Source organism: Capricornis sumatraensis, chromosome 7, assembly GCF_032405125.1.
Source record: "Capricornis sumatraensis isolate serow.1 chromosome 7, serow.2, whole genome shotgun sequence".
Lineage (NCBI taxonomy): Eukaryota > Metazoa > Chordata > Mammalia > Artiodactyla > Bovidae > Capricornis > Capricornis sumatraensis.
In genome coordinates, this window is record NC_091075.1 from 21,817,089 (window position 1) to 21,842,022 (window position 24,934).

Consider the following 24,934-nt stretch of genomic DNA (forward strand, 5'->3'; position numbering starts at 1 on the left):
GGACAAAGTCAAAATCTTTTCATGAAAACAGAAGCCAATACTTTGAATACTGAGCCATTGTAAATGTTCAAAAAACTAGAGCTGATGAAATGTTCTAGAACATTCTAACTAAACAGTGTACCTGGAATGGTATCTATTCTATTTCTCATTTCATTTTCCAGAATTTTTTATATCCTTTCCCTCATTGTTAGTGCCAAATGCTTCTCTTTAAAGAAAAATGAAGTAACAGCTGACTAGAAGTTTAAGATATGTGTTCAACCTCCACCGTCAATCTTGAGAGTAGGAGCCTCAAATTTCTCCTAACTGTGTTAATGAGGGAAAAAGAGAGATTGACAGAAACATAGAGAAGTAATATTCTAAAGATGAACCTACAGACTGGGGCAGTTGAGAAATTTTCATATCAATAAATCATTATAATTATATTAATATAATATTAATTACAAGTATCATGTATAATTCTTCTACAGCAATGATTGATTAGTTTCTTTTGGTGGGGGGGCAGATATTCGTTGCTTGTGATATAGCCTTTTAAAATCTATGACTTTTCCGTTTTGTAAAGAACATATCTAAAGTGGAAGTTCAGGGGGAGATGCTTCTATTGAACATAAACCTCTCTTCATGATTATCATCAGTGATTGTTAAGGAGGAGACAAGATACAGCCTAGACAGATGTCTTACAAACTAACCTTCACATTCACTCTCCTAGCCTTTCTCCAACTTGTTGCCAAAGTGCAAATGTGATCTGTTCTTATCTGTTAAAAATACTTCCTGATTTTCATTGCTCTAGGAGAAAGACCAATTTTAACAACATGATCTGCAAGGTGCTGTATGATCTGGCCTCTGCATTCATTTCCAGGCTGGTCTTATGCTGTCTTTGCTCTCTGCATTCCACTATACTGGCCTTCCTTCCTTTCTCATGATTAGTCATGTGCCTCCCCAGTACACACCTCACATTTCTGCCTGAAACGTTTGTCCCTTCCACCACTCTATACCACCTGTATTCTATTCTGTTGCCTAACTTTTATTAATTATTCAAATTTTACCTCAGCCATCACTTATTACCTTGGTGGAAACCTTCCCTGTCCTCCTCAAATTGACACGTCCTATCAAAGCATCATATACATCTCTTTCAGAGCAGTTTTTGTAGTTGTTAAGTGATTGATATAATAATAATATCTTTCTCCATAGACTCTATAGGAAGAATCATCTTTTTAATTGCACTCTTTTGTAATAGAGCTTTAAAATAATCACAGTAGTAGTAACAATAGTGATAATGAATTGAAAGCCATGAATGTTGTACACCCTATGTGATTGCCATTGATTTGCTGCATTCTGATCACTTTCACAATATTTTGTTTAATCAAGAAAGTCTTATTTACATCTTTGGCTGATCTTTTTCCTTTTTGTCAAAAGTTCAGGGGGGAAAAAGAAGTAAAATTGATGAATAACTAAAGCTGCTGCTAAGTCGCTTCAGTCGTGTCCGACTCTGTGCGACCCCAACCAGGCTCCCCCGTCCCTGGGATTCTCCAGGCAAGAATACTAGAGTGGGTTGCCATTTCCTTCTCCAGTGCATGAAAGTGAAAAGTGAAAGTGAAGTCATTCAGTCGTGTCCGACTCTTAGTGACCTCATGGACTGCAGCCTACCAGGCTCCTCCGTCCATAGGATTTTCCAGGCAAGAGTACTAGAGTGGGGTGCCATTGCCTTCTCTGATAACTAAAACAGTAATTAATAAAAGTTAATTAATAAAGTAGTAGTTAATAAAAAGTTTATTGTATACACACCAAAAGACAGTTTGCAAACCAGGAGCAGTTGAACCAAAACATGGAGTAAGGCTTAGAGGTATATTGTTAAAAAGCAGCCGTGACTATTTTTCAGTGACTGGTTACAATATTAGAATTTTCTTAAATGAAAGGGAAATGGTTAGTGAGCATCAAATATCAATTTAGAGAGACAGTTTAAGTTTCACTTACAATTTTCAGAGGCATAAACAAGAAGTGACCCAGGTCAAGTTAGCCTTGCTTCTCTTGCAAAATAAGCTAAATTAATCTTTGCTTGTATGACTAAACTGGTTTTTCTGTTCAGGGGATTTTCAAGTATTATCTCCATTTGTGTTTGATTTTAATGGTACTCTCTTCTGAGAATTAATTCCCTGTGAGCTTCTCTCACACATTCAGATGTGCACACAAATAAATGTTTCCCTTAACCTTTTTTCTCAGTTTTGTTCGGGGTCACATTTCAGGCAGCATCAACATTCCATTCAGCACTGCATTCACTGCTGAAGGGGAGCTTAGCCAGGGACCTTACACTGCCATGCTCCAGAGCTTCAAAGGGAAGGTCATTGTCATTGTGGGGAATGTGGCAAAGCACACAGCAGAGGTAAGTGTACTCAGAACTGTCATATGGACCTCATGATGAGTTATTTACCTGCCTACTTCCACAGGTTGTCTAAATGTCATTTCTTCAGGAGCTGGTTGCAAATCAAATGAGCTTTGAATATCTGTCTATATTCTTACATCACAGAGATTGTCTACCTTTTCCCGGTAAAAGAATTCAAGCTTCTTTTCCTCACTCTACAGCATCAGAATCAATACTAAGCTTAGGAAACTTCAAATGATAGCCTACTATGTTTTGTTTTGGTTTTGACTTTTTGTTTTTTAACTGTTAAAATTGCAGTTAAAATTACAAGAAGGGAATTCAATTCCTTTCATTGGAGAAAAACAGTGGGACTTGATTGGTGGTTCTGAAAGCTGATCCTGATGGAATTTTTTCGAATCTGTGGGTTTTGTTTCTTACAGGCTCAAAGTTTTATGGTAATAGCGAATTTGGGAAGGATACCAACTTTCAGGAACTGAGGAGTATATTAGACAGTAAAATGGCTTTTCTCTCTTCTGATTATGTTCTTAAAATTTTTGAAACATGAAACAGAGTAGTTTCTGGAAGTCAAAAACTTCACCTTTTTTTTTTTAATTTATTTATTTTTAATTGAAGGATAATTGCTTTACAGTATTGTATTGGTTTCTACCAAACATCAACCTTTACTTTTCATAAAAGACAAGTTATGTACTTATTTACAAATCCCACAGTCAAACGTTAAAATGTACACTTTGAATATGTATAAGTTATTGTATGTCAATCAGAGCTCTATAAAGCAGCTTTTAAAATGACATATCTAGATGTAGGCAACAGTGAACCAGGACAGGCCCTTTTTCTAAAAGGACAGAAGAATCTGCTTCTGAAAAAATAGCAGAGATAGTTTGCTCTCTGAAGATAGCTTATGCAAATAAGCTGAATAATCCAGAAAGGATATCTATGGAATTGTAGTCAAGTGAGAACTTTAAGACTGTTGTCATAGGCTGTTTTAAGCATCTAATAATCTTGTTTCAGAAGTATTGGCTTTTGACACTAAATTAAAGTCATTTTCGGTAAAAAGAAAAAAAAGCTTAATTGACGAAACTAAAGAAATATCTGAGTGGATATTAGCTATGTAAGTCTTAAATTACTCATCTCTCTTTTATGTCACTGTATCTAGTACTTGATAGGGAATCTAAATATACCTATATCAGAGAAAGTCAGTATAGTAAATGACTAATGTGCAATTTTAATAAGTAACTGAGAACATTTTAGAACTAAAGCCTTGGTATCTCCATTATTTTTAGGTAAATTGGCTTTTATTATTATTATTACTACTATTACCACAATACTGCTGCTGCTACATTAATCCATATTGCCATATCACTCCAATGAAAAATATCCATTTTCGATTACAATGCATATCAATACATTCAACTCACAGAAATAGTGTTCAGAATCACGTATTTCTGGGTTGCACATAATACACAGCCTTTGGAAGAATTGTTTTTTATTACTCCAAATGAGGTGGACTTTAAAAAAAATTTTTTTTATATTTTGACTGCAATATGAGGCATGCAGAATCTTAGTTCCCTGACAAGGAGTATAACTCACACACCCTACAATGAAAGCACAGAGTCTTAACTACTGGATTGCCAAGGAAACTTTCAGGAAGAAATCTTCACAGTGATAATCATCCCAATTACTGACTGGTGATTGTGTGCTTGGCACTGTGACAAATACTTTTATATGTTATCTCTTTTTATTGTTCATAACAATTCTATCAGTTCAGTTCAGTTGCTCAGTTGTATCCAACTCTTTGCAACCTTATCAACCACAGCATGCCAGGCCTCCCTGTCCATCACCAACTCCCGGAGTTCACTCAGACTCACGTCCATCGAGTCAGTGATGCCATCCAGCCATCTCATCCTCTGTCATCCCCTTCTCCTCCTGCCTTCAATCTTTCCCAGCGTTGGGGTCTTTTCCAAAGAGTCAACTCTTCGCATGAGGTGGCCAAAGTATTGGAGTTTCAGCTTCAACATCAGGCGTCAGCCACTGTTTCCACTGTTTCCCCATCTATTTGCCATGAAGTGATGGGACTGGATGCCATGTTGAGCTTTAAGCCAATTTTTTTGCTCTCCTCTTTCACTTTCATCAAGAGGCTCTTTAGTTCTTCTTCACTTTCTGCCATAAGGGTGGTGTCATCTGCATATCTGAAGTTATTAATATTTCTCCTGGCAATCTTGATTCCAGCTTGTGCTTCTTCCAGCCCAGTGTTTCTCATGATGTACTCTGCATAGAAGTTAAATAAGCAGCATGACAATATACAGCCTTAACGTACTCCTTTTCCTATTTGGAACCAGTCTGTTGTTCCATGTCCAGTTCTAACTGTTGCTTCCTGACCTGTATACAGGTTTCTCAAGAGGCAGGTCAGGTGGTCTGGTATTCCCATCTCTCTCAGAATTTTCCACAGTTTATTGTGATCCACATAGTCAAAGGCTTTGGCATAGTCAATAGAGTAGAAATAGATGTTTTTCTGGAATTCTCTTGCTTTTTCCATGATCCAGCAGATGTTGGCAATTTGTCTCTGGTTCCTCTGCCTTTTCTAAAACCAGCTTGAACATCAGGAAGTTCACAATTCATGTATTGCTGAAGCCTGGCTTGGAGAATTTTAATCATTACTTTACTAGCGTGTGAGATGAGTATAATTGTGCAGTAGTTTGAGCATTCTTTGGCATTGCCTTTCTTTGGGATTGGAATGAAAACTGACCTTTTCCAGTCCTGTGGCCACTGCTGAGTTTTCCAAATTTGCTGGCATATTGAGTGCAGCACTTTCACAGCGTCATCTTTCAGGATTTGAAATAGCTCATCTGGAATTCCATCATCTCCATTAGCTTTGTTCATAGTGATGCTTTCTAAGGCCCACTTGACTTCACATTCCAGGATGTCTGGCTCTAGGTGAGTGATCAACAAATCTATCAGGGAGGCATTATTTAGTCATTTTATGTACAGGGAAAACTTAGATTTGGAGTTTATCTAATTTGCTTGTGTCAGAGCCTGGACTGAAATATGGGTCTCTATGACTCTAAGCCCATACTCTTAACTTAGTGAGCAAGTTAGGCTTTTGAGTCTGAATGCTGCCATTTGTCCTGTTTTTTCAAAATAAACTTGTTCTGATTTTTCATGGATCACAATAGTTCCTCCCGATTATGCTCTAAGTGCTAACAAGCTTCAGGCTCTACTTTCAGAAAGCATTAACCATTTGAAAATGATATCAAGCGGACCTGTATAACTGAATCTTCTTAAATATGTCAGATGCATCCAAACATCCCACTCATTGTATTAATCTCTAGATTTATGTTTATTCTAAGTTTACTTTATCATAAAGGTCAAAATGTATATAAAAATAAGTGGGTAACTCATTTCTTTCATTAAATAATAAACTATAGATCATATGTCATGTTGTGAAATGCATGTATCACAATGCAAATAAATTTAAAAGTTCAACAAATGAAGGAAATCTGGAAGCAAGACTCTTTAGATGAAGTAATAAGAATGTATGACAATAATGGTATATAAAGAGCCATCACATTCCTGACAAATTAGCCAGTGTCTTCCTTATCAGAAACCAGATGTTATCATAGTAGTTCCTTCTTCCTCAGACTCTACATGATTATTCATACTTGCAGATAAGTGACTGAACAGATTGTATGCTTGGCTATTAATGCTTAAATCCAATGTCAGAAAGTAATTTTTGAGGAACAGTTTTAAATATTTGTATAGAGATGTGTTAACTAAAAAAATACACAATCTAAAATTTGAGAATCATGTTTTATTCAGCAGACTTATTGAGAACTTAAGCTGGAGATACAGCCACTCAGCTCTTAGGGAATGTTCCAAAGAGGGAAGGGAGGAGCCAGGATATAGAGTTTTTGCTGAGGGGGAAAAAAATATATAGTCAAATATCAAAAGATTACTGCTGATCACAAAAACAGGCATCTCAGTGGTACTAATGATTTCAGTACCTTTCTATGTGTGGCAAGATGCAAGAGTCTGGGCTTATTGAAATTCCTTTAATATACATCTTAACTATCTAGGGCCAGTATCCTGTTTTTCTCCATCTGTAATTCCCTTCACTGCACACCATCAGGGGCTTCTACAGTGGTTGATGGTTTTATGGCTGCAACATCCTTTGTTTATTCAAATGGCTAATGACATTTTTTTGTCCACAGATGTACTTTTAATCATTTTTCTCATCTTGGAGCTAAAGACAACTTCTAACATTCATTTGCTTGTATTGTTCCATAATCTTTTTGTCTGCTGTACAGGTCTGTATGACTTTACTAATGCTTCCTCTCCCCTCACCCTCCTCTAAGTTGGAGGCATCTCAACTTAAAGCATATTTGCTAGAATTCTACTATGTATGCATGCTTCAGTTCAGTTCAGTTCAGTCTCTCAGTCGTGTCCGACTCTTTGTGACCCCATGAATCGCAGCACGCCAGGCCTCGCTGTCCATCACCATCTCCCGGAGTTCACTCAGACTCACATCCATAAAGTCTGTGATGCCATCCAGCCATCTCATCCTCGGTCATCCCCTTCTCCTCCTGCCCCCAATCCCTCCCAGCATCAGAGCTTTTCCAATGAGCCAACTCTTTGCATGAGGTGGCCAAAGTACTGGAGTTTCAGCTTTAGCATCATTCCTTCCAAAGAAATCCCAGGGTTGATCTCCTTCAGAATGGACTGGTTGGATCTCCTTGCAGTCCAAGGGACTCTCAAGAGTCTTCTCCAACACCGCAGTTCAAAAGCATCAATTCTTCAGCACTCAGCCTTCTTCACAGTCCAACTCTCACATCCATACATGACCACAGGAAAAACCATAGCCTTGACTAGACGGACCTTAGTCAGCAAAGTAATGCCTCTCCTTTTGAATATAGTATCTAGGTTGGTCATAACTTTTCTTCCAAGGAGTAAGCATCTTTTAATTTCCTGGCTGCAGTCACCATCTGCAGTGGTTTCGGAGCCCAAAAAATAAAGTCTGACACTGTTTCTGCTGTTTCCCCATCTATTTCCCATGAAGTGATGGGACCGGATGCATGATGCTAGATATCTTTTACTTACCATACCTCCCATCATAGATCCATTCTCCACACTTCTTCACGCTGCTCTCTGTGCAAGATGGCAGACTTCCATGTCTGCTGGCTTCCAGTTATTGAGCTAATGGGGACCTCTGACAAGTTTTGGGAGGGAGCGACTCAGGATATTTATCCCCCTGGTTTCTCCCCTCAAAGTTGTCTCAGTTTTACAGTGTTCCTCTACTAAAGGTTAACGCTTCTTTACAATAAACCTTCTCTATACTCATTTTCCAGCACCTGGTCCCATTCGCTTTAGGGGTGACAACAGCTCTGCTTTTTGGTAGTTGCAGGGTTACTACATCATCCTATATGGTTCTCTTACATTCCATAACATTGTAATTAATCTCACTGTAAGTTAAAACCCTTCAATTTATCCTGAGGGTTTGTTGGAACCCTGACTGTTACAAGGATGCTGTTTAAATGTATGATTTTTTAGTCAGACTATATTAGCTGCTCTGTTTTGTTTCTTACTAGCTGTTAAACTATGCAAATGGTTTAACCTCCCTAAGTCACCATTGATTCCTTTATAAGATGGGGAAAATAATACCTACCTCATAGCATTGTTGAAAAGATTGCAGATTAGGCAATAAGGAGTTCAGTACACAGCCTGATAATAGTAAGCACTCAATTAATTTCAGCTATTAATTTTATTTTCCAGTACTATATAATTTGCATATATGTGAATTTGGTAAGTATTATTTTATATATAATAATAGTATAAAAGTTCTAGAGTTTGTGAGTAACATCAGCAAAATGGCAGAGTGAGCAGTGCTAATCTCCCATTCTTCCACAGAAACACTGAAAAAAAGTAGACTCTATACTTTTTTTAATAGAAATGGCAAGAGCAGGCATCCTTGTCTTCTTCCTGATCTTAGGGAAACAGCTTTCGGTCTTTCACCATTGAATATGATGTTAGTTGGATTTTTTTCATACGTCTCTTTTGTCACATTAAGGAGATTCTCTTCTATTTAAGTTTATTGAGTATTTTATCACTGAATGGTATTGAATTTTATTAAATGCTTTTTCTGCATCAGTGGAGATAATTGTAATTATGATTTTTCCCTTTCTTCTATGAATGTGGTATTGTTATGTTGATTAATATCCGTATATTTAACTATCCTTGCATTCCTAGTGTAAATTCCATTTGGTCATGGTACATAATCCTTTCAGTAGCCTCCTGAATTCAGTTTGCTAGTATTTTGTTGAAGTTTTTACATCAGTAGTCATCAAGGGTTTTTGTGTGTAGTTTTCTTTTCTTGCAATGTTTTTGTTTGACTTTGACAGAAGAATGATGCTGATTTGTAGCATGAGTTAAGAAGAGTTTTCTCCTGTTCAGTTTGTTGGAAGAGTTTGATAAGGATTTGTGTTAATTCTCGCCAGAGCAATTAGGCAAAAAAAAAAGAAATAAAAGGTATCAAAAATTAAATTATGTTAGTTTCATAGGACATTAAAAATAATACAAACTGAGTGGCTTAATACAATATAGTTCTAGATGCTAGAAGTCTGAAATCAAGGTGTCAGCCATGTTCCCTCTGAGGCTGTGGGTTGAATCTTTCTTCACCTTTTCCTGCTTCTGATGGTGGCCAACAATCCTTGCCATCCACAAAATAGAAGAAAGTGTTTGTAAATTATGTATCTATAAAGGATTATTATTGGAATACAAAATCAACACACAAACATTAGTTATATTTCTGTTCACTAACAATTCCTACAACTCAACAAAAGAAAGGCAATCAAATTTTTAAGTGCACAAATTTTGGGACATTTTAGACATTTCTCCGGAGAAGATATACAAATGGCCATAAGCACATGAAAAGATACCTGACACCATTTGTCATCCAGTTCAGTTCACTCACTCAGTCATGTCTGACTCTGTGACCCCATGAACCACAGCACACCAGGCCTCCCTGTCCATCACCAACTCCTGGTCTACCCAAACGCATTGAGTCCATTGAGTCGGTGATACCATCCAACCATCTCATCCTCTGTATAGGGAAATGCAAATCAAAGACGCAGTGAAATACCACTTTGCACCCAAATGTTGGCAAGAACTTGGAGAATTGGAACCCAGGTGCATGGCTTGGGGTGGGGGTGGCACAGGGGAAATGTAAAGTAATGTAGCTTATGTAGAAAACAGTTTAATAGTTTGGCAGTTCCTTGAAAATGTAAACATAGAATTACTGTATAATAAGCAATTCTACTCCTAGGTAAATACCCAAAAGAACTGAAAACATGGACTTAAACAGGATACTTGTATGCCAGTTCTCTTGGCAGCATTATTTATGATGTCCAAAAGCAGAAACAACCCAAGTGTCCCTCAAGACATGAATGAATAAACAAAGTGTGGTATATATATATAATGTACTTTGGAATGAAGTTCTGATACACACTACAACATGGATGAGCCTTCAGTTCAGTTCAGTCACTCAGTCATGTCCAACTCTTTACGGCCCCATGGACTACAGCACACCAGGCTTCCCTGTCCATCACCAACTCCCAGAGTTTACTCAAACTTACGTCCATTGCATCAGTGATGCTATCCAACCATCTCATTCCCTGTCATCTTCTTCTCTTCCCACCTTCTATCTTTCCCAGCATCAGGGTCTTTTCCAATGAGTCAGTTCTTCACATTCAGGTACCCAAAGTATTGGGGTTTCAGCTTCAGCATCAGTCCTTCCAATGAATATTCAGGAATTATTTCCTTTAGGATGGACTGGTTGGATCTCCTTGCAGTCCAAGGGACTCTCAAGGGTCTTCTCCAACACCACAATTCAAAAGCATCAATTCTTTAGCACTCAGCTTTCTTTATAGTCCAACTCTCACATCCATACATGACTACTGGAAAAACCATAGCCTTGACTAGATGGACTTTGGTTGGCAAAGTAGTCTCTCTGCTTTTTAATATGCTGTCTAGATTGGTCATAGCTTTTCTTCCAAGAAGCAAGCATCTTTTAATTTCATGGCTGCAATCACCATCTGCAGTGACTTTGGAGCCCCAAAACATAAAGTCTCTCACTGTTTCCATTGTTTCCCCATCTATTTGCCATGAGCCTTCAAAATAGTGTAAATAAGACAAACACATAAAAGACAATTATTTTATGATTCCTCTTACATAAAATATCTAAAATAGGCAAATTCATAGATTCAGAAAGTAAATTAGTGCTACTAAGGGGCTAAGGGATGAGAGGATGGAATATTTTATTGCTTACTGGGTACAGTTCAGTTCAGTCACTCAGTCATGTCCAACTCTTTGAGACCTCATGAATCGCAGCACACCAGGCCTCCCTGTCCATCACCAACTCCTGGAGTTTACCCAAACTCATGTCCATTGAGTTGGTGATGCCATCCAGCCATCTCATCCTCTGTTGTCCCCTTCTCCTCCTGCCCCTAATCCCTCCCAGCATCAGGGTCTTTTCCAATGAGTCAACTCTTTGCATCAGGTGGCCAAAGTATTGGAGTTTCAGCTTCAGCATCAGTCCTTCCAATGAACACCCAGGACTGATCTCCTTTAGGATGGACTGGTTGGATCTTCTTGCAGTCCAAGGGACTCTCAAGAGTCTTCTCCAGCACCACAGTTCAAAACCATCAATTCTTTGGCACTCAGCTTTCTTTATAGTCCAACTCTCACATCCGTACATGACTACTGGAAAAACCATAGCATTGACTTAGACGGACCTTTGTTGGCAAAGTAATGTGTCTGCTTTTTAATATACTGTCTAGGTTGGTCATAACTTTCCTTCCAAGGAGTAAGCATCTTTTAATTTCATGGCTGCAGTCACCATCTGCAGTGATTTTGGAGCCCCCAAAAAGAAAGTCTGACACTGTTTCCACTGTTTCCCCGTCTATTTGCCATGAAGTGATGGGACCAGATGCCATGATCTTCATTTTCTGAATGTTGAGCTTTAAGCCAGCTTGTTCACTCTCCTCTTTCACTTTCATCAAGAGGCTTTTTAGTTCCTCTTCACTTTCTGCCATAAGGATTGTGTCATCTGCATATCTGAGGTTATTGATATTTCTCCCAGCAATCTTGATTCCAGCTTTGTACTTCCTCCAGCCCAGCGTTTCTCATGATATACTCTGCATATAAGTTAAATAAACAGGGTGAAAATATACAGCCTTGACATACTCATCTTCCTATTTGGAACCAGTCTGTTGTTCCATGTCCAGTTCTAACTGTTGGTTCCTGACCTGCATATAGGTTTCTCAATGGGTACAGGGTTTCCCATTAATGATTAAAAAATATATATATATATGGAAATAACCAGTGGTTATGTTACTGGGTCCAAGCTTGCTCTGCTTCCTGCACGAGAGGCCAGTGAATCCAAGAGAAGAGGTGTTAAGGCAAGGAATATGACTTTATTCAGAAAGCCAGCTGACCAAGTAGATGGCAGACTAATGTCTCAAAATAACCATCTTGTTGGGGTCTGGCTGCCAGGTTCTTTTATGAATAAGAAATAGGAGGAGGTGGAAGCAAAGTAAAAAGGCCATTTAATCTTCTAAGAATCTCCTAAAATGGCAAGCCTCAGGCAGGCAGACGTGTTAATTTCTTCCTTCCTGCCATCTGGAGGTGGACAGGGTTCTGAACAAAGGCACTTCAGTTTAACAGTCAGGCAGAGGTGCAGGATTCTCTGAGGCAGGCCCTTGTGTGTGATTATAATAACAAAAGCAGCCAAAGAAACAGATCTAGTGTGGAATAGTCAAATTAGACTCTTCCCTCTTACAGTTATAGTTATACAACATTGTATACAAGAGTTATACAACAACTCTCCCCTTATACAGTTAAGTTATACTTAATACCACTGAATTGTACACCTAAAATGGTTAAGATGGAAAATTTTATGTTATAAATTTTTATATCTTCAGGATACCGCCACTGTCCCCAGTTCGTATAAGCCCTACAATTTTTGGTCAAACAATAGTGAGGATCTTTCATAAAAGCTGTTCTGATCAGGTCTAATATTTTTCCTCTGTGTGTATCAAAACCAGAACAGTGATTTCGAAACAAGTAGCAGCTTTTCTTCTAAGCTGGAATCAATGTACTGCAACTGACACAGTCCTGTTTTGAAAAGATTAAGAAAGCCATAGTTCAGTGCTGTGGAAAGAAAGCAGAGGTACCAATTCTAGTTAGCATGGTTACAGATTATCTTTGCAGATGTTTATGATTTTATGTCAAACACAAAATGTTTATGATTTGGACTTGGGAACTTTCTGTTTGAAAAACAGTAGGCACTGATTATAATTTTTCTAGTTTTACATCTGCTGTTAAAACCTAGTAATAAAGTTAGACTGAAAATTCATCAAATGAAATCAAGTATAGTTCAGTAAAAGAAGAATCTCTCTATAGTGGATTTACCACTAGCAAAATATCATTGAACAACTGCAAGAGAAAATAAGTGAACCACTTATCTAGAATATGATAGTATTAAATCACTCATTTGACATAGCGATTGGACTAGTATTTTTTGTAATACAGGTATGAAGGAAGTGCTCTACAGTGACCAGATGTATGGAATGTATTATCTAAAATCACATAGAAGACAGAAGAGATCTGAGAAATATCACTTATTCATGTACCTGGGAAACTATAATCAGAAGATATATGATTCCGTGTTAATTATGTACTCATGAACTGTTTCTGTAATTACAGCTGATTAGCAACTTTTTCTATGAGATAGCTTCTTTACAATTACCACTTCATAAGGCTCTTGTTTTTGACCTTGCTCTCACATTAAATACATCAAAAAACTTTTAGAATCTGACACTTCTACTCTAGATAAAACATTACTCTGCACCCCCGCCCCCCTCAGAATAGGACAAAAAAAGGAGGACTACAAAGATTCTAGCTTAATTAGTATTCTATGTAGAGGCATCTTCATACCAGAATTAAGTCCTATTAAATCTCACTTGTCAGTAATCTTTAATTCACCTTAACCTTCAGGTTAAATAAAGCAGTGAACCATGATAGAATCAAGCATTTCCAGATATTTTGTGAACAAAGTTATGTCAGCATCAGGGAAATTCAGATAGTCTCCAGTGAGTGGAATCCCTAGTTTCTGAAATGTATACTACTGTTCAAGGGTGGGATCAGATTTTGTGCTGATCCTTGCTGCTGTATAGTCAGCAAACATTTGACAAGCCAAGCATTAACAGGCTGCATCTGTCACTATGGGAGTAGGAAGACCCCTGTATGAAAAGAAGAGTAAAGTCAATTCAAGCTTTTTGTCACATTTAAGTGAAAAACGTGGCAAGGTCTCACTCTTGTCTTCTTGCAGAAATAATCATGTCTTTGAAACTCACATGAGACACTGCATCTTTGATTGTTAAACTAGGATTAGATTCCCTGGGCATACAAGGAAACATGCTGAATTAATCTCAGAGAGCAAGTATATAAATCTGAGAATTAAGGCAATAGCTTTTCTTTTTTTTTTTTTTTTTTTTTTTGTTCATTTATTTATTTTTTTTTTTTATTCTGCTTTATTTTTTATTGACTTAGAATTAGTACAATATTAATTTCAGGTTAATTAATATTAATTTCATCACTGAACCATAACAATGATTCAATACTTTTGCAGATTATACTTCTTTGTTTTTTTTTTGTTTGTTTGTTTTTATGTTTTTTTTTTATTTTTTATTTTTTTTTAATTAAATTTTAAAATCTTTAATTCTTACATGTGTTCCCAAACATGAAACCCCCTCCCACCTCCCTCCCCATAACATCTCTGTGGGTGATCCCCATGCACCAGCCCCAAGCATGCTGTATCCTGCGTCAGACATAGACTGGCGATTCAATTCTTACATGATAGTATACATGATAGAATGCCATTCTCCCAAATCATCCCGCCCTCTCCCTCTCTCTCTGAGTCCAAAAGTCCGTTATACACAGCTGTGTCTTTTTTCCTGTCTTGCATACAGGGTCGTCATTGCCATCTTTCTAAATTCCATATATATGTGTTAGTATACTGTATTGGTGTTTTTCTTTCTGGCTTACTTCACTCTGTATAATCGGCTCCAGTTTCATCCATCTCATCAGAACTGATTCAAATGAATTCTTTTTAACGGCTGAGTAATACTCCATTGTGTACATGTACCAAAGCTTTCTTATCCATTCATCTGCTGATGGACATCTAGGTTGTTTCCATGTCCTGGCTATTATAAACAGTGCTGCGATGAACATTGGGGTACATGTGTCTCTTTCAATTCTGGTTTCCTCAGTGTGTATACCCAGCAGTGGGATTGCTGGGTCATAAGGTAGTTCTATTTGCAATTTTTTAAGGAATCTCCACACTGTTCTCCATAGTGGCTGTACTAGTTTGCATTCCCACCAACAGTGTAGGAGGGTTCCCTTTTCTCCACACCCTCTCCAGCATTTATTGCTTGCAGATTTTTGGATCGCAGCCATTCTGACTGGTGTGAAGTGGTACCTCATCAAATCAATAGGCAGAGGCAGAGATAGTCTACCATCCATATCCTGGACTAAATGAACTCAGGAAAGTTCATTGTTATATCCTAGAGTGGATTACTCAATTTTAACAGAAATTTTGATTTTAAGCACTAATCAAATATTATCCATGGGCAAATGTGTGAATTGTTTTGATTCTCTTAGCAGTCATTACTCACACTGTCCTACCCCCAGCCGAAGGTCAAAGTCTTATACATCTTAGGCTGACAAAACATCATGGTGAATCCACTTCTTTCCTAGAAGTACATAATAATGTTTAGCAACAATGATGACTTAGCACAACAGCATACTTTAAAGTATTACTGGGTTTCCTTTTTTCCCTTGTGGGAAAATAATGCAGTGGGATCCCACTCAAGCTAGTGATAGGTCTCAGACAGGAAAATGGCCAACAACATTGACCAGAGCAAAATGAAACTCCGTCAGTGTTTACTTTCAGTGAGTCCCTTCAACAGTACATCATGTTACTATGTTAGTCACTGAAACACATGAAACTCTAAAAATAATTACTCTTTATCTAGATTATATTTAGTGGTTATTAGACCACAAAGATTTCATCACTGCTAGTGTATCACATCAAAAAGTTATCTAAGAAAGAAATTGAAGGAATCTTTGTGTTTCACTTTGACTTGTCAACAACCCTTTGGCTATCCTCTTGGCATGAAATCGGTGCTTTTCTTTTGTCATCAGAAGAAATATTCATCTTAGAACATAAGAGCCATCTTCAGTAATAAACCATGTGTGTTATTATTCTTTTCTTTAAAACAAAACAAACACTTCTGAATAGCATTTGATTCAGAAGCCTAGACAAGAGATGATTTTTGTGGCAATTCTAAACATTGTATGTAGCTGATGTTTTCTATCCTTGGTGTAAGGATTAAATTTAAAATATGGCATTTGTTTTCAAGTGAAAATAAGCAGATTTATAATAAGCAAGGCATACTGTTACAACTATTTTTAAAAATAAGATGATTCTCCAATTGTGTTCATTTACAGTCCCCTGGAGGCCAAGGTCATTTGACCTTTCCATGTCGGATTGGAAGTTAATTTGTATTGCAGTAATAGGAGGCTCCTGCCCTCCAGTCCCACCCCATTACTTCCTGGATCCCTTAACCAAGCTAAACCAAGATTTGTGATACTGAGATAATCACTAGTAGTCCTTGCCTTTTCCATTTTTCTCTAGCTTCGTCTCCTTTCTTCCCTCTCTGCTGAAGCTCTTCCCTTAGCTTTTGGCCTCAGGCATTTGAGATTGTCCTCCGCCAAGTGTGTGTTCAAAGGGGACCAAACGATTCTGAAAACTCCTTAAACCAATTCAGCCTATGTGTTATCCCTATAGTAAATTTCTCTAGCTCCTGATAGTATCTGTCTAGTTTGTCCAATTAATATAATACCTTTACTTTGTATGAAACCCTCTGTCAAAAAATACATTAGGTCTCTTTATAATTGTACCTTAGGCATTTTGATAATAGGAAGTAAATCTCCTTTATAAGTTCCTTATATATTAAGGAATTCTTTCTTGGTCTTGTTAGAACTGTAAGCACTGGTTATGGTTAAACTTGGCTTTTCTCCTGATCTTTTCCTTGCCTTTTTGTCAGCAAATTTTTTGGTCTATGGGTTTTTATCAGATTATAAGGAAACAATTTAGATATTAATGCAACTTGAAGACACTAGACATCATATGAGGCTTAAGAGTAACAGTGAAAATCTTCTATATAACTTTACATTTGTTAAGCGATGGAGGATAATTTACTTTAAAAAGCTTATAAACTAAAATAAAACCTGTCCTGAGAATCCCTATTCTTATAACCTTTCAAAAATTGTGTGAATTAAAAAGCAATGTAGGAGTTGTAGTAATGGGAACCCTAAAACACCTAACCTAGACTTTGGTTTTTTAACATGTTTATTGGATATATTATATGTATAAGCAATTTTTTAAAAAACAGAGGGAGCTCATTTACAATTTCCAGAAAAAAAAAAAAACTGCCAAGTCATTATCTGAATCTTGTGATCTCTGGGACTGTATTCATGACCTGTCACTGGACAAAAGTTATTTTGTCTTAATATGTGTTATTCTGTATACCTAAACCTGCTTTCCATAGCCTGACATTTAATTAATTATTCCTTACCACAGGAATGTTTGTGGCTGAATGAGAAACTAACCATACTCACCCTCCCTCTTGACCTACAAAGTTTGGGGTTTGGCCGTGGTCCATCACAGCCCTCGCTTTTGAATCTGAGTTTTTATTGTATACATCCTTTTCAGAGCATGGTATACTGTGTGTAATATGACTGGTGCCTTGGACACAGTATGGGTTTACCGTTCTCAGTTGTCTAAACAGAAATGGATAAATGATTGTTGCCGAAATTCTGGTCCCCAGTATTGCAGATCATAGGAAAATGTGCCACAGAACTCATTAGAGCTCCTGATACATTGATGGTATTAGATGATGGAATTTTATCAAAAGAAGCTTATCCTCTAATTCAAGCCAGTATGCTTTTATGTCATAAAAACAAACTTTTATGTCACATCCAAAATGTTTTCTCCTATTTCTTTAATGTCCGCCTTTCAGAAAACTTCCACATAGCCATTCTTAAGGGAACTTATTTGAAAGTATAAGCTGTTTTTGAACACTAATCTGTAAATCTGTAGAAAGATCCCAGTTTCCCTTATGCATAAATACTAGGTCGCTATCATAAAATTTTTAATTAAATAAATTAATTTAAAGGAAAAATTTTAACCTAGAATTCACATGAGTTTTAGAAATTCTTTGAATTAATTAAAATTTTGTTCAAAGTGTTATATACATATGTGCTGTATAGTATATTTTTTTAGAGAATAGATTCATAAGCTTTCTTCTGATTGCCAAAACTATATGTGACCCAGTAAACTATAAGAGTCACTAGTATGAATTACTGCTCCAGCATAAACAGTTCACCATTTACACTGTGAAGCCCTATATTACGTTCCATATGGGAAGAACTCTGGTCTTTTAAGTTTGAATCTGTACAATTGCAGGAAGTTGTAAATGGCTTTCCTATTAAAGGATCACTTGGGGAAAGGAAAGAGGAGAAAAGGAGGAAACTAGCTTTATAGAAACTATTTAGTATGAATCAAGCACTTACATATATAATATCAAATTTAAACCTCTCAACAACACTTTAAATATACTAGTAAAGTGTATTATTATTACAGATTTAACAAGTGAAGAAACTAAGGCCAAAAAGGCTAAGTGACTTACCTAAGATCCCACAGCTAACCAGTGGTATTAACAGAACCCTGATTCAAACTCTGTGCTGTCCAGCTACAAAGTTCCTACACCTTCCTCCATACCACCCAGCCTATTTGACTGAAAGAGTGAATTTTCTCTCCTTCTTTGCTGGTGGAATAAACTTTATGGAGAATTACTATTTGTCTTATCATCCCGTTAAGCAGGTCTGAAATTCTCTTGTGTTCATTTCCAAACTGTCTCCACTGAGATCAATATCTCATGCCTAACCTGCTACAGTTCCCCACTGTCCTCACCTGCACACACCCTTCTTCCCCCTGTTCCACCCTACAACCGATGAGATTTGTGAAATGATACCTGATCATTGTCAGAGTGCCTGTATGACTTCCCATTGCCATCAAAATTCAAACTCTAATCATAGTTTATAAGGCCTTTCTTGAATTGGACTCTGTTTCTCAAGCTCATTCTCACTGCTCTTAGAGTCCAGCCATAATTAAACTATTCATAGTCCCTTATATACTAACTGTCTCTTTGTACTTCTCTCTATTTGAAGCATTCTTATTTCTGTTCACCCTTTTGTCTTGAAAAGCTGTTCATATAGCATTTCTTCATGGAATTCATTCTTAATTCCTCAAGTCTGGAACTAAGTACCTTTTCCAAGTGCTCATAGAAAATATTTTACTATTGAGTAGGACTTCCCTGGTGGCTCAGACGGTAAAGCGTCTGTCTACAGTGCGGGAAACCTGGGTTCGATCCCTGGGTTGGGAAGATCCGCTGGAGAAGGAAATGGCAATCCACTCCAGTACTATTGCCTGGAAAATTCCATGGACAGAGGAGCCTGGTAGGCTACAGTCCATGGGGTCGCAAAGAGTTGGACACGACTGAGCGACTTCACTTACACTTCACAGAATTTATTTGTGCATTAGATAAATGTGTTCATTTAGGAACACAGCACCATGTAAGGCCACAAAACTTGGATTGGAGAGGATGGGGCTACATTTCATGCTTCACTTACCTCTTTTCCATGTTCTCTCATGTCAGGCACAATTTGTACAACCTTAAATAATGGTTCTGTGTAGCATTTATCAAATGGCATTGTAGTCACCTGTCCACTTACCTGCATCTCCTACTGAACTCCAGGCTCACTGAGGACAGGAATTACATTGTATTCCTTGTCACACCCTCAGCCCCTAGCATAGTGCCCTTCAGGTAGCAAGCACTCAATTCATATTTGATGGTTAAATTAATGACTAAGTTAAGAATGAACATCTTAAAAATAACAGTTTGCAGTAGACAGTGCACTTATAGAAATTAGTAAAAAAGTCGATAGAAAAAAATGCTAATATCAACTACAAGTTTAGTTTAAGACAACAAACATTGATTGTCTACATGATGGAAACTATTATGAGGAAGCAGAAATGAGAAAGGCAGTCTTTGGCCATATAAAACTTGCAATCTAATTAAGATAAGACATGTATGAAGTGAAAAAATCTAATTAAAAAGATAAGACACATATACAACTGATTAAAACTCAAAAGTGGAATATGCAATGTGCTATGAGATTTATAGTTAAAGTTGTAGAAAATCAGTGAGAAGGAAGGAATTTCTTCAAGTTAAGTGAAGGATTCCTCAAGTTTCATGGGGAAGGTGATAATAGACCTAGATCTTGAATTATCAGTAGGATTTCAGTAAGGTAAAGTGTTGAGAGGAGGGCGTAGTCAGGCGGGAACATTCCAGGCAAAGGAAATAACACAGGCTGATTAGAAAGCACAGGGCTTCTCTGAAGAGCATTTTAACTAAGATAAGGCTGGAAAGATAGGTTGGGTATTTGGTTATAGAAGGCTTTCAATACTATGCTAGGGAGTTTACATTTTAGCAGTGGGGAGCTATTAAAGATTTTAAAGAAGGAAAGTAACATTCTCAGCTGTAGTTTAGAAAATCATTTAGAAAGTTATTTTTAGTCTCCCCTCTCTTTTGCCCATGTTCCCAAAGAAAGTGAAATTTTAAAACACCAAGAACTAGAGACCAGTTAAAGAATTTCACTCTTCCCATATTCCCAGTCTATTTCAGTGCCACATTCTATCCAGATTCTACCTTTAGTTGACCTTCTGTCTTAAGCTTGCAGTCTCCCACTGTCTAAATAGTTTCTAAGTTCCCGGTGTCAGCAAAGCTCAAACGGCTGTTGAGAAAAGACAACAGAGGGGTTTCTCTGAGACTGACAGCCAAAGCTCTGCAACTTTCAAGAGATTTCAGGAAATGGCCTCCCTGCTCTTATTATGTGACTCAATGCATCTGGTAACATACTGTCGCTATCTTCTTTTACCTTATTTAAGATACTAAAGGACAACCTTTAACCTAAAGAATAAGCAAGTATAAGTCTAAAATGAATTTCTTTTGTCATTCTCAAAATTCAAAGAAACTTTAGACTTAATATTATCAAAATAAAACTTTGAATAAGAACTTTTAGGTACTACAGATTGCCCTTACTGACTATAAATAAGCAAGCTATTCCTTATAAGAAATCCACAGATCTTGCTGAAGGGCACTAGCCCTACGAAGGAACATATCTCTACCAAACAGTTACTGGGGATTTCCTGAAGGTCCTCAATAATGTTACCATGTAGGTCGCAGGGTACTGGGTAAAATGGAATGGGAAGAACTAAAAGTGCAAGAACAACTGAGGGACTAATTCAAGAGTAATTGGGGTCTAAAATGAGGAATGGAAAAGAGGGAAAGGATCCCAGATAAATCACAGAACTAACACAGTGTTGTGCCTAATCGGGTATGGAGCCAAAGGAAGTTTTTATTTTTTTTAAGTAAAATATCACCTTAAAGTTTTCAGATTTGATTTTGGGGAGGTTGCCAATATCTTTAACAGATAAAGAAGAGAAAATAAAGTAGGTTTGGAGGGAATGTAATGATGTTGGGATATACTGAGTTTGACGTGCTCATGGGACGCTAGTATAAAAAAATGTCAGTCAAGTATTTAGAGGTTCAGACTGGAATTCAAAAGAGAGTGAAAACTATATGGGTATGTATAGAATCCTTCCAGTTATAAACACTTAGTATTCTACAATACAAAACAAAAAGATGTAGGGCTTTTCTTGGTGTGTGTTCACTCACTCAGTCGTGTCCAACTGTTTGCAACTCTATGGATTGTAGCCTGCAGGCTCCTCTATCCATGAAATTTCCCAGACAAAAGTTGCCATTTCCTTCTCCAGAGGATCTTCCTAACCCTAGGATCAAACTCACATTCCCCTGCATTGTAGGCAGATTCATTACCACTGCGCCACTTATTATAAATGTATTATTATAGGAGAGGAGACAAAGTCCAGCTGATAGCCTGAAAGGAGATTGTCAAAAGACCATTAAAAGATATAACTTGTATTTGTTTCAAGAAATTATAAAAATCCATTGTCTCTATTACTAAATATTAATATCTTATATATAAGAAAGATTTGCTTTAGTGCAAGTGATTGGGTTTATTGTTGTTTTTCAGTCGATCAGTCAAGTCCAACTCTTTGTGACCCCATGGACTGCAGCACACCAGGCTTCCCTGTCCTTCACCAACTCCCGGAGCTTATTCACACTTATATCCATTGAGTCGGTGATACCATCCAACCGTCTCATCCTCTGTCATCCTCTTCTCCTCCTGCCTTCAGTCTCTCCCAGCATCAGGGTCTTTTCAAATGAGTCACGTCTTCACATCAGGTAGCTAAAGTATTGGAGCTTCAGTTTCAGCATCAGTCCTTCCAGTGTATCTATTCAGGATTAATTTCTTTTGGGATTGACTGTTTTGCTCTCCTTGCAGTCCAAGGGATACTCAAGAGTCTTCTCCAACACCACAGTTCAAAAGCATCAGTCCTTTGGCACTCAGCTTTCTTTATGGTACAACTCTCACATCCATACATGACTACTGAAAAAATCATAGCTTTAACTAGAGACCTTTGTCAGCAAAGTAATGTCTCTGCTTTTAAATATGCTGTCTAGGTTGGCCATAGCTTTTCTTCCAAAGAGCAAACATCCTTTAATTTCAGGACTGCAGTCACCATCTGTAGTGATTTTGGAGCCCCCCAAAATAGTCTGTCACTGTTTCCATTGTTTCCCCATCTATTTGCCAGGAAGTGATGGTTTGGTTGCCATGATCTTCGTTTTTTGAATGTTGACTTTTAAGCCAGCTTTTTCACTCACCTCTTTCACTTTCATCAAGAGGCTCTTTAGTTCTTCTTTGCTTTATGCCGTAAGGGTGGTGTCATCTGCATATCTGAGGTTATTGATGCTTCTCCTGGCAATCTTGATTCCAGCTTCTGCTTCATCCAGCCTGGCATTTTGCATGATGTACTATGCATATAAGTTAAATAAACAGGGTGACAATATACAGCCTTGATGCATTTCTTTCCCAATTTTGAACTAGTCCATTGTTCCATGTCCAATTCTAACTGTTGCTTCTTGACCTGCATACACATTTCTCAGGAGGCGGGTGAGCTGGTCTGGTATTCCCATCTCTTTAAGAATTTTCCAGTTTGTTGTGATCCACACAGTCAAAGGCTTTGGCATAGTCAATAAAGCAGAAGTAGATATTTTCTGGAACTCTCTTGCCTTTTCTGTTATCCAATGGATATTGGCAATTTGATCTCTGGTTCCTCTGCCTTTTCTAAATCCAGCTTGTACTGGAAGGTTAAAGTTCATGTACTGTTGAAGCCTGGCTTGGAGAATTTTGAACGTTACTTTCCTATCATGGGAGATGAGTGCAGTTGTGTGGTAGTTTGAGCATTCTTTGGCATTGCCTTTCTTTGGGATTGGAATGAAAACTGACCTTTTCCAGTCCTGTGGCCACTGCTGAGTTTTCCAAATTTGCTGGCCTATTGAGTGCAGCACTTTCACAGCATCATCTTTCAGGATTTGAAATAGCTCAACTGGAATTCCATCACCTTCACTAGCTTTGTTCGTAGTGATGCTTTCTAAGGCCCACTTGACTTCACATTCCAGGATGTCTGGCTCTAGGTGAGTGATCATACCATCATGGTTATCCATGTCATTAAAATCTTTTTTGTATAGATATTTTGTGTATTCTTGCCACCTCTTCTTAACCTCTTCTGCTTCTGTTAGGTCCATACCATTTCTGTCCCTTATTGTGCCATCTTTACATGAAGTGTTCCCTTGGTATCTCTAATTTTCTTGAAGAGATCTCTAGTCTTTCCCATTCTATTGTTTTCCTCTGTTTCTTTGCATTGATCACTGAGGAAGGCGTTCTTATCTCTCCTTGCTATTCTTTGGAACTCTGCATTCAGATGGTTAAATTTTTCCTTTTCCTTTGCCTTTTTGCTTCTCTTCTTTTCTCAGCTATTTGTAAGGCCTCCCCAGACAACCATTTTGCCTTTTTGCATTTCTTTTTCTTGGGGATGGTTTTGATCACCATCTCCTGTACAATGTTACAAACCTCTGTCCATAGTTCTTCAGGTACTCTATCAGATCTAATCCCTTGAATCTCTTTGTCACTTCCACTGTAAATTGTAAGGGATTTGATTTGGGTCATACCTGAATGGTCTAGTGGTTTTCTCTACTTTCTTCAATTTAAGTCTGAATTTGGCAGTAAGGAGTTCATGATCTGAGCCACAGTCAGCTCCCAGTCTTGTTTTTGCTGACTGTTTAGAGCTTCTCTGTCTTCAGCTGCAAAGGATATAATCAATCTCATCTCAGTATTGACCATCTGGTGATGTCCTGGTGTCGAGTCATCTCTTTTGTTGTTGGAAGAGGGTGTTTGACCTACATTCTCTTGGCAAAACTGTTAACCTTTGCTGTGCCTCAGTTTGTACTCCAAGACCAAACTTGCCTGTTACTCCATGTATCTCTTGACTTCATACTTTCATACTTCATATTCCAGTCCCCTATGATGAAAAGGACATCTTGTTTTCATGTTAGTCCTAGAAGGTCTTATATGTCTTTGACTTCAGCTTCTTCAGCACTGGTGGTTGAGGCATAGACTTGGATTCCTGTGATATTGAATGGTTTGCCTTTGAAACGAACAGAGATCATTCTGTCATTTTTAGATTGTACCCAAGTACTGCATTTCTGACTCTTCTGTTGACTATGAGGGCTACTCCATTTCTTCTAAGGGATTCTTGCCTACAGTAGTAGATATAATGGTTATCTGAATTAAATTTGCTAATTCTAGTCCATTTTAGTTCACTGATTCCTAAAATGTCAATGTTCACTCTTGCTATCTCCTGTTAGACCACTTCTAATTTACCTCGATTCGTGGACCTAACATTCCAGGTTCCTGTGCAGTATTGTTCTTTACAAACATTGGACTTTACCAGGAGACACATCCACAACTGGGCATTGTTTCTGCTTTGGCTCAGCCTCTTCTTTCCTTCTGGAGCTGTTTCTCCACTGTTCTCCAGTAGCATACCGGGCACCTACCTACCTGGGGAGTTCATCTTTCAGTGTCATATCTTTTTGCCTTTTCATACTATTCATGGTGTTCTCAAGGTAAGAATGCTGAAGTGGTTTACCATTCTCTTCTCCAATGGACCACATTTTGTCAGAACTCTCCACCATGACTCGTCCATCTTGGGTGGCCCTATGCAGCATGGCTCATAGTTTCATTGAGTTAGACAAGGCTGTGATCCAATATGAGCAACAAGGGAAACAAAAATCAAAGGAAAATGAAAAAGGAAGAGAGGGAAAATATCATTTGGACGTGTGAGAGAAAAAAAAAACCTTATATTGAGCTGTAAACAAAGCCAACAATGGAGCAGAAGTTGCC

General features: G+C 37.7%; 1 protein-coding gene across 3 annotated transcripts in view; it reads left to right on the forward strand.

Moving 5' to 3' along the window:
• Nucleotides 1-24,934, forward strand: part of TBCK (TBC1 domain containing kinase) — a 202,038-nt gene that overhangs the window by 168,636 nt on the left and 8,468 nt on the right. For all 3 annotated transcript variants that reach the window (XM_068975131.1, XM_068975132.1, XM_068975133.1), the window contains one exon: nucleotides 2,218-2,377. In XM_068975131.1, the coding sequence (XP_068831232.1) occupies nucleotides 2,218-2,377 (160 nt within the window). The remainder of the gene's footprint in view (nucleotides 1-2,217; nucleotides 2,378-24,934) is intronic.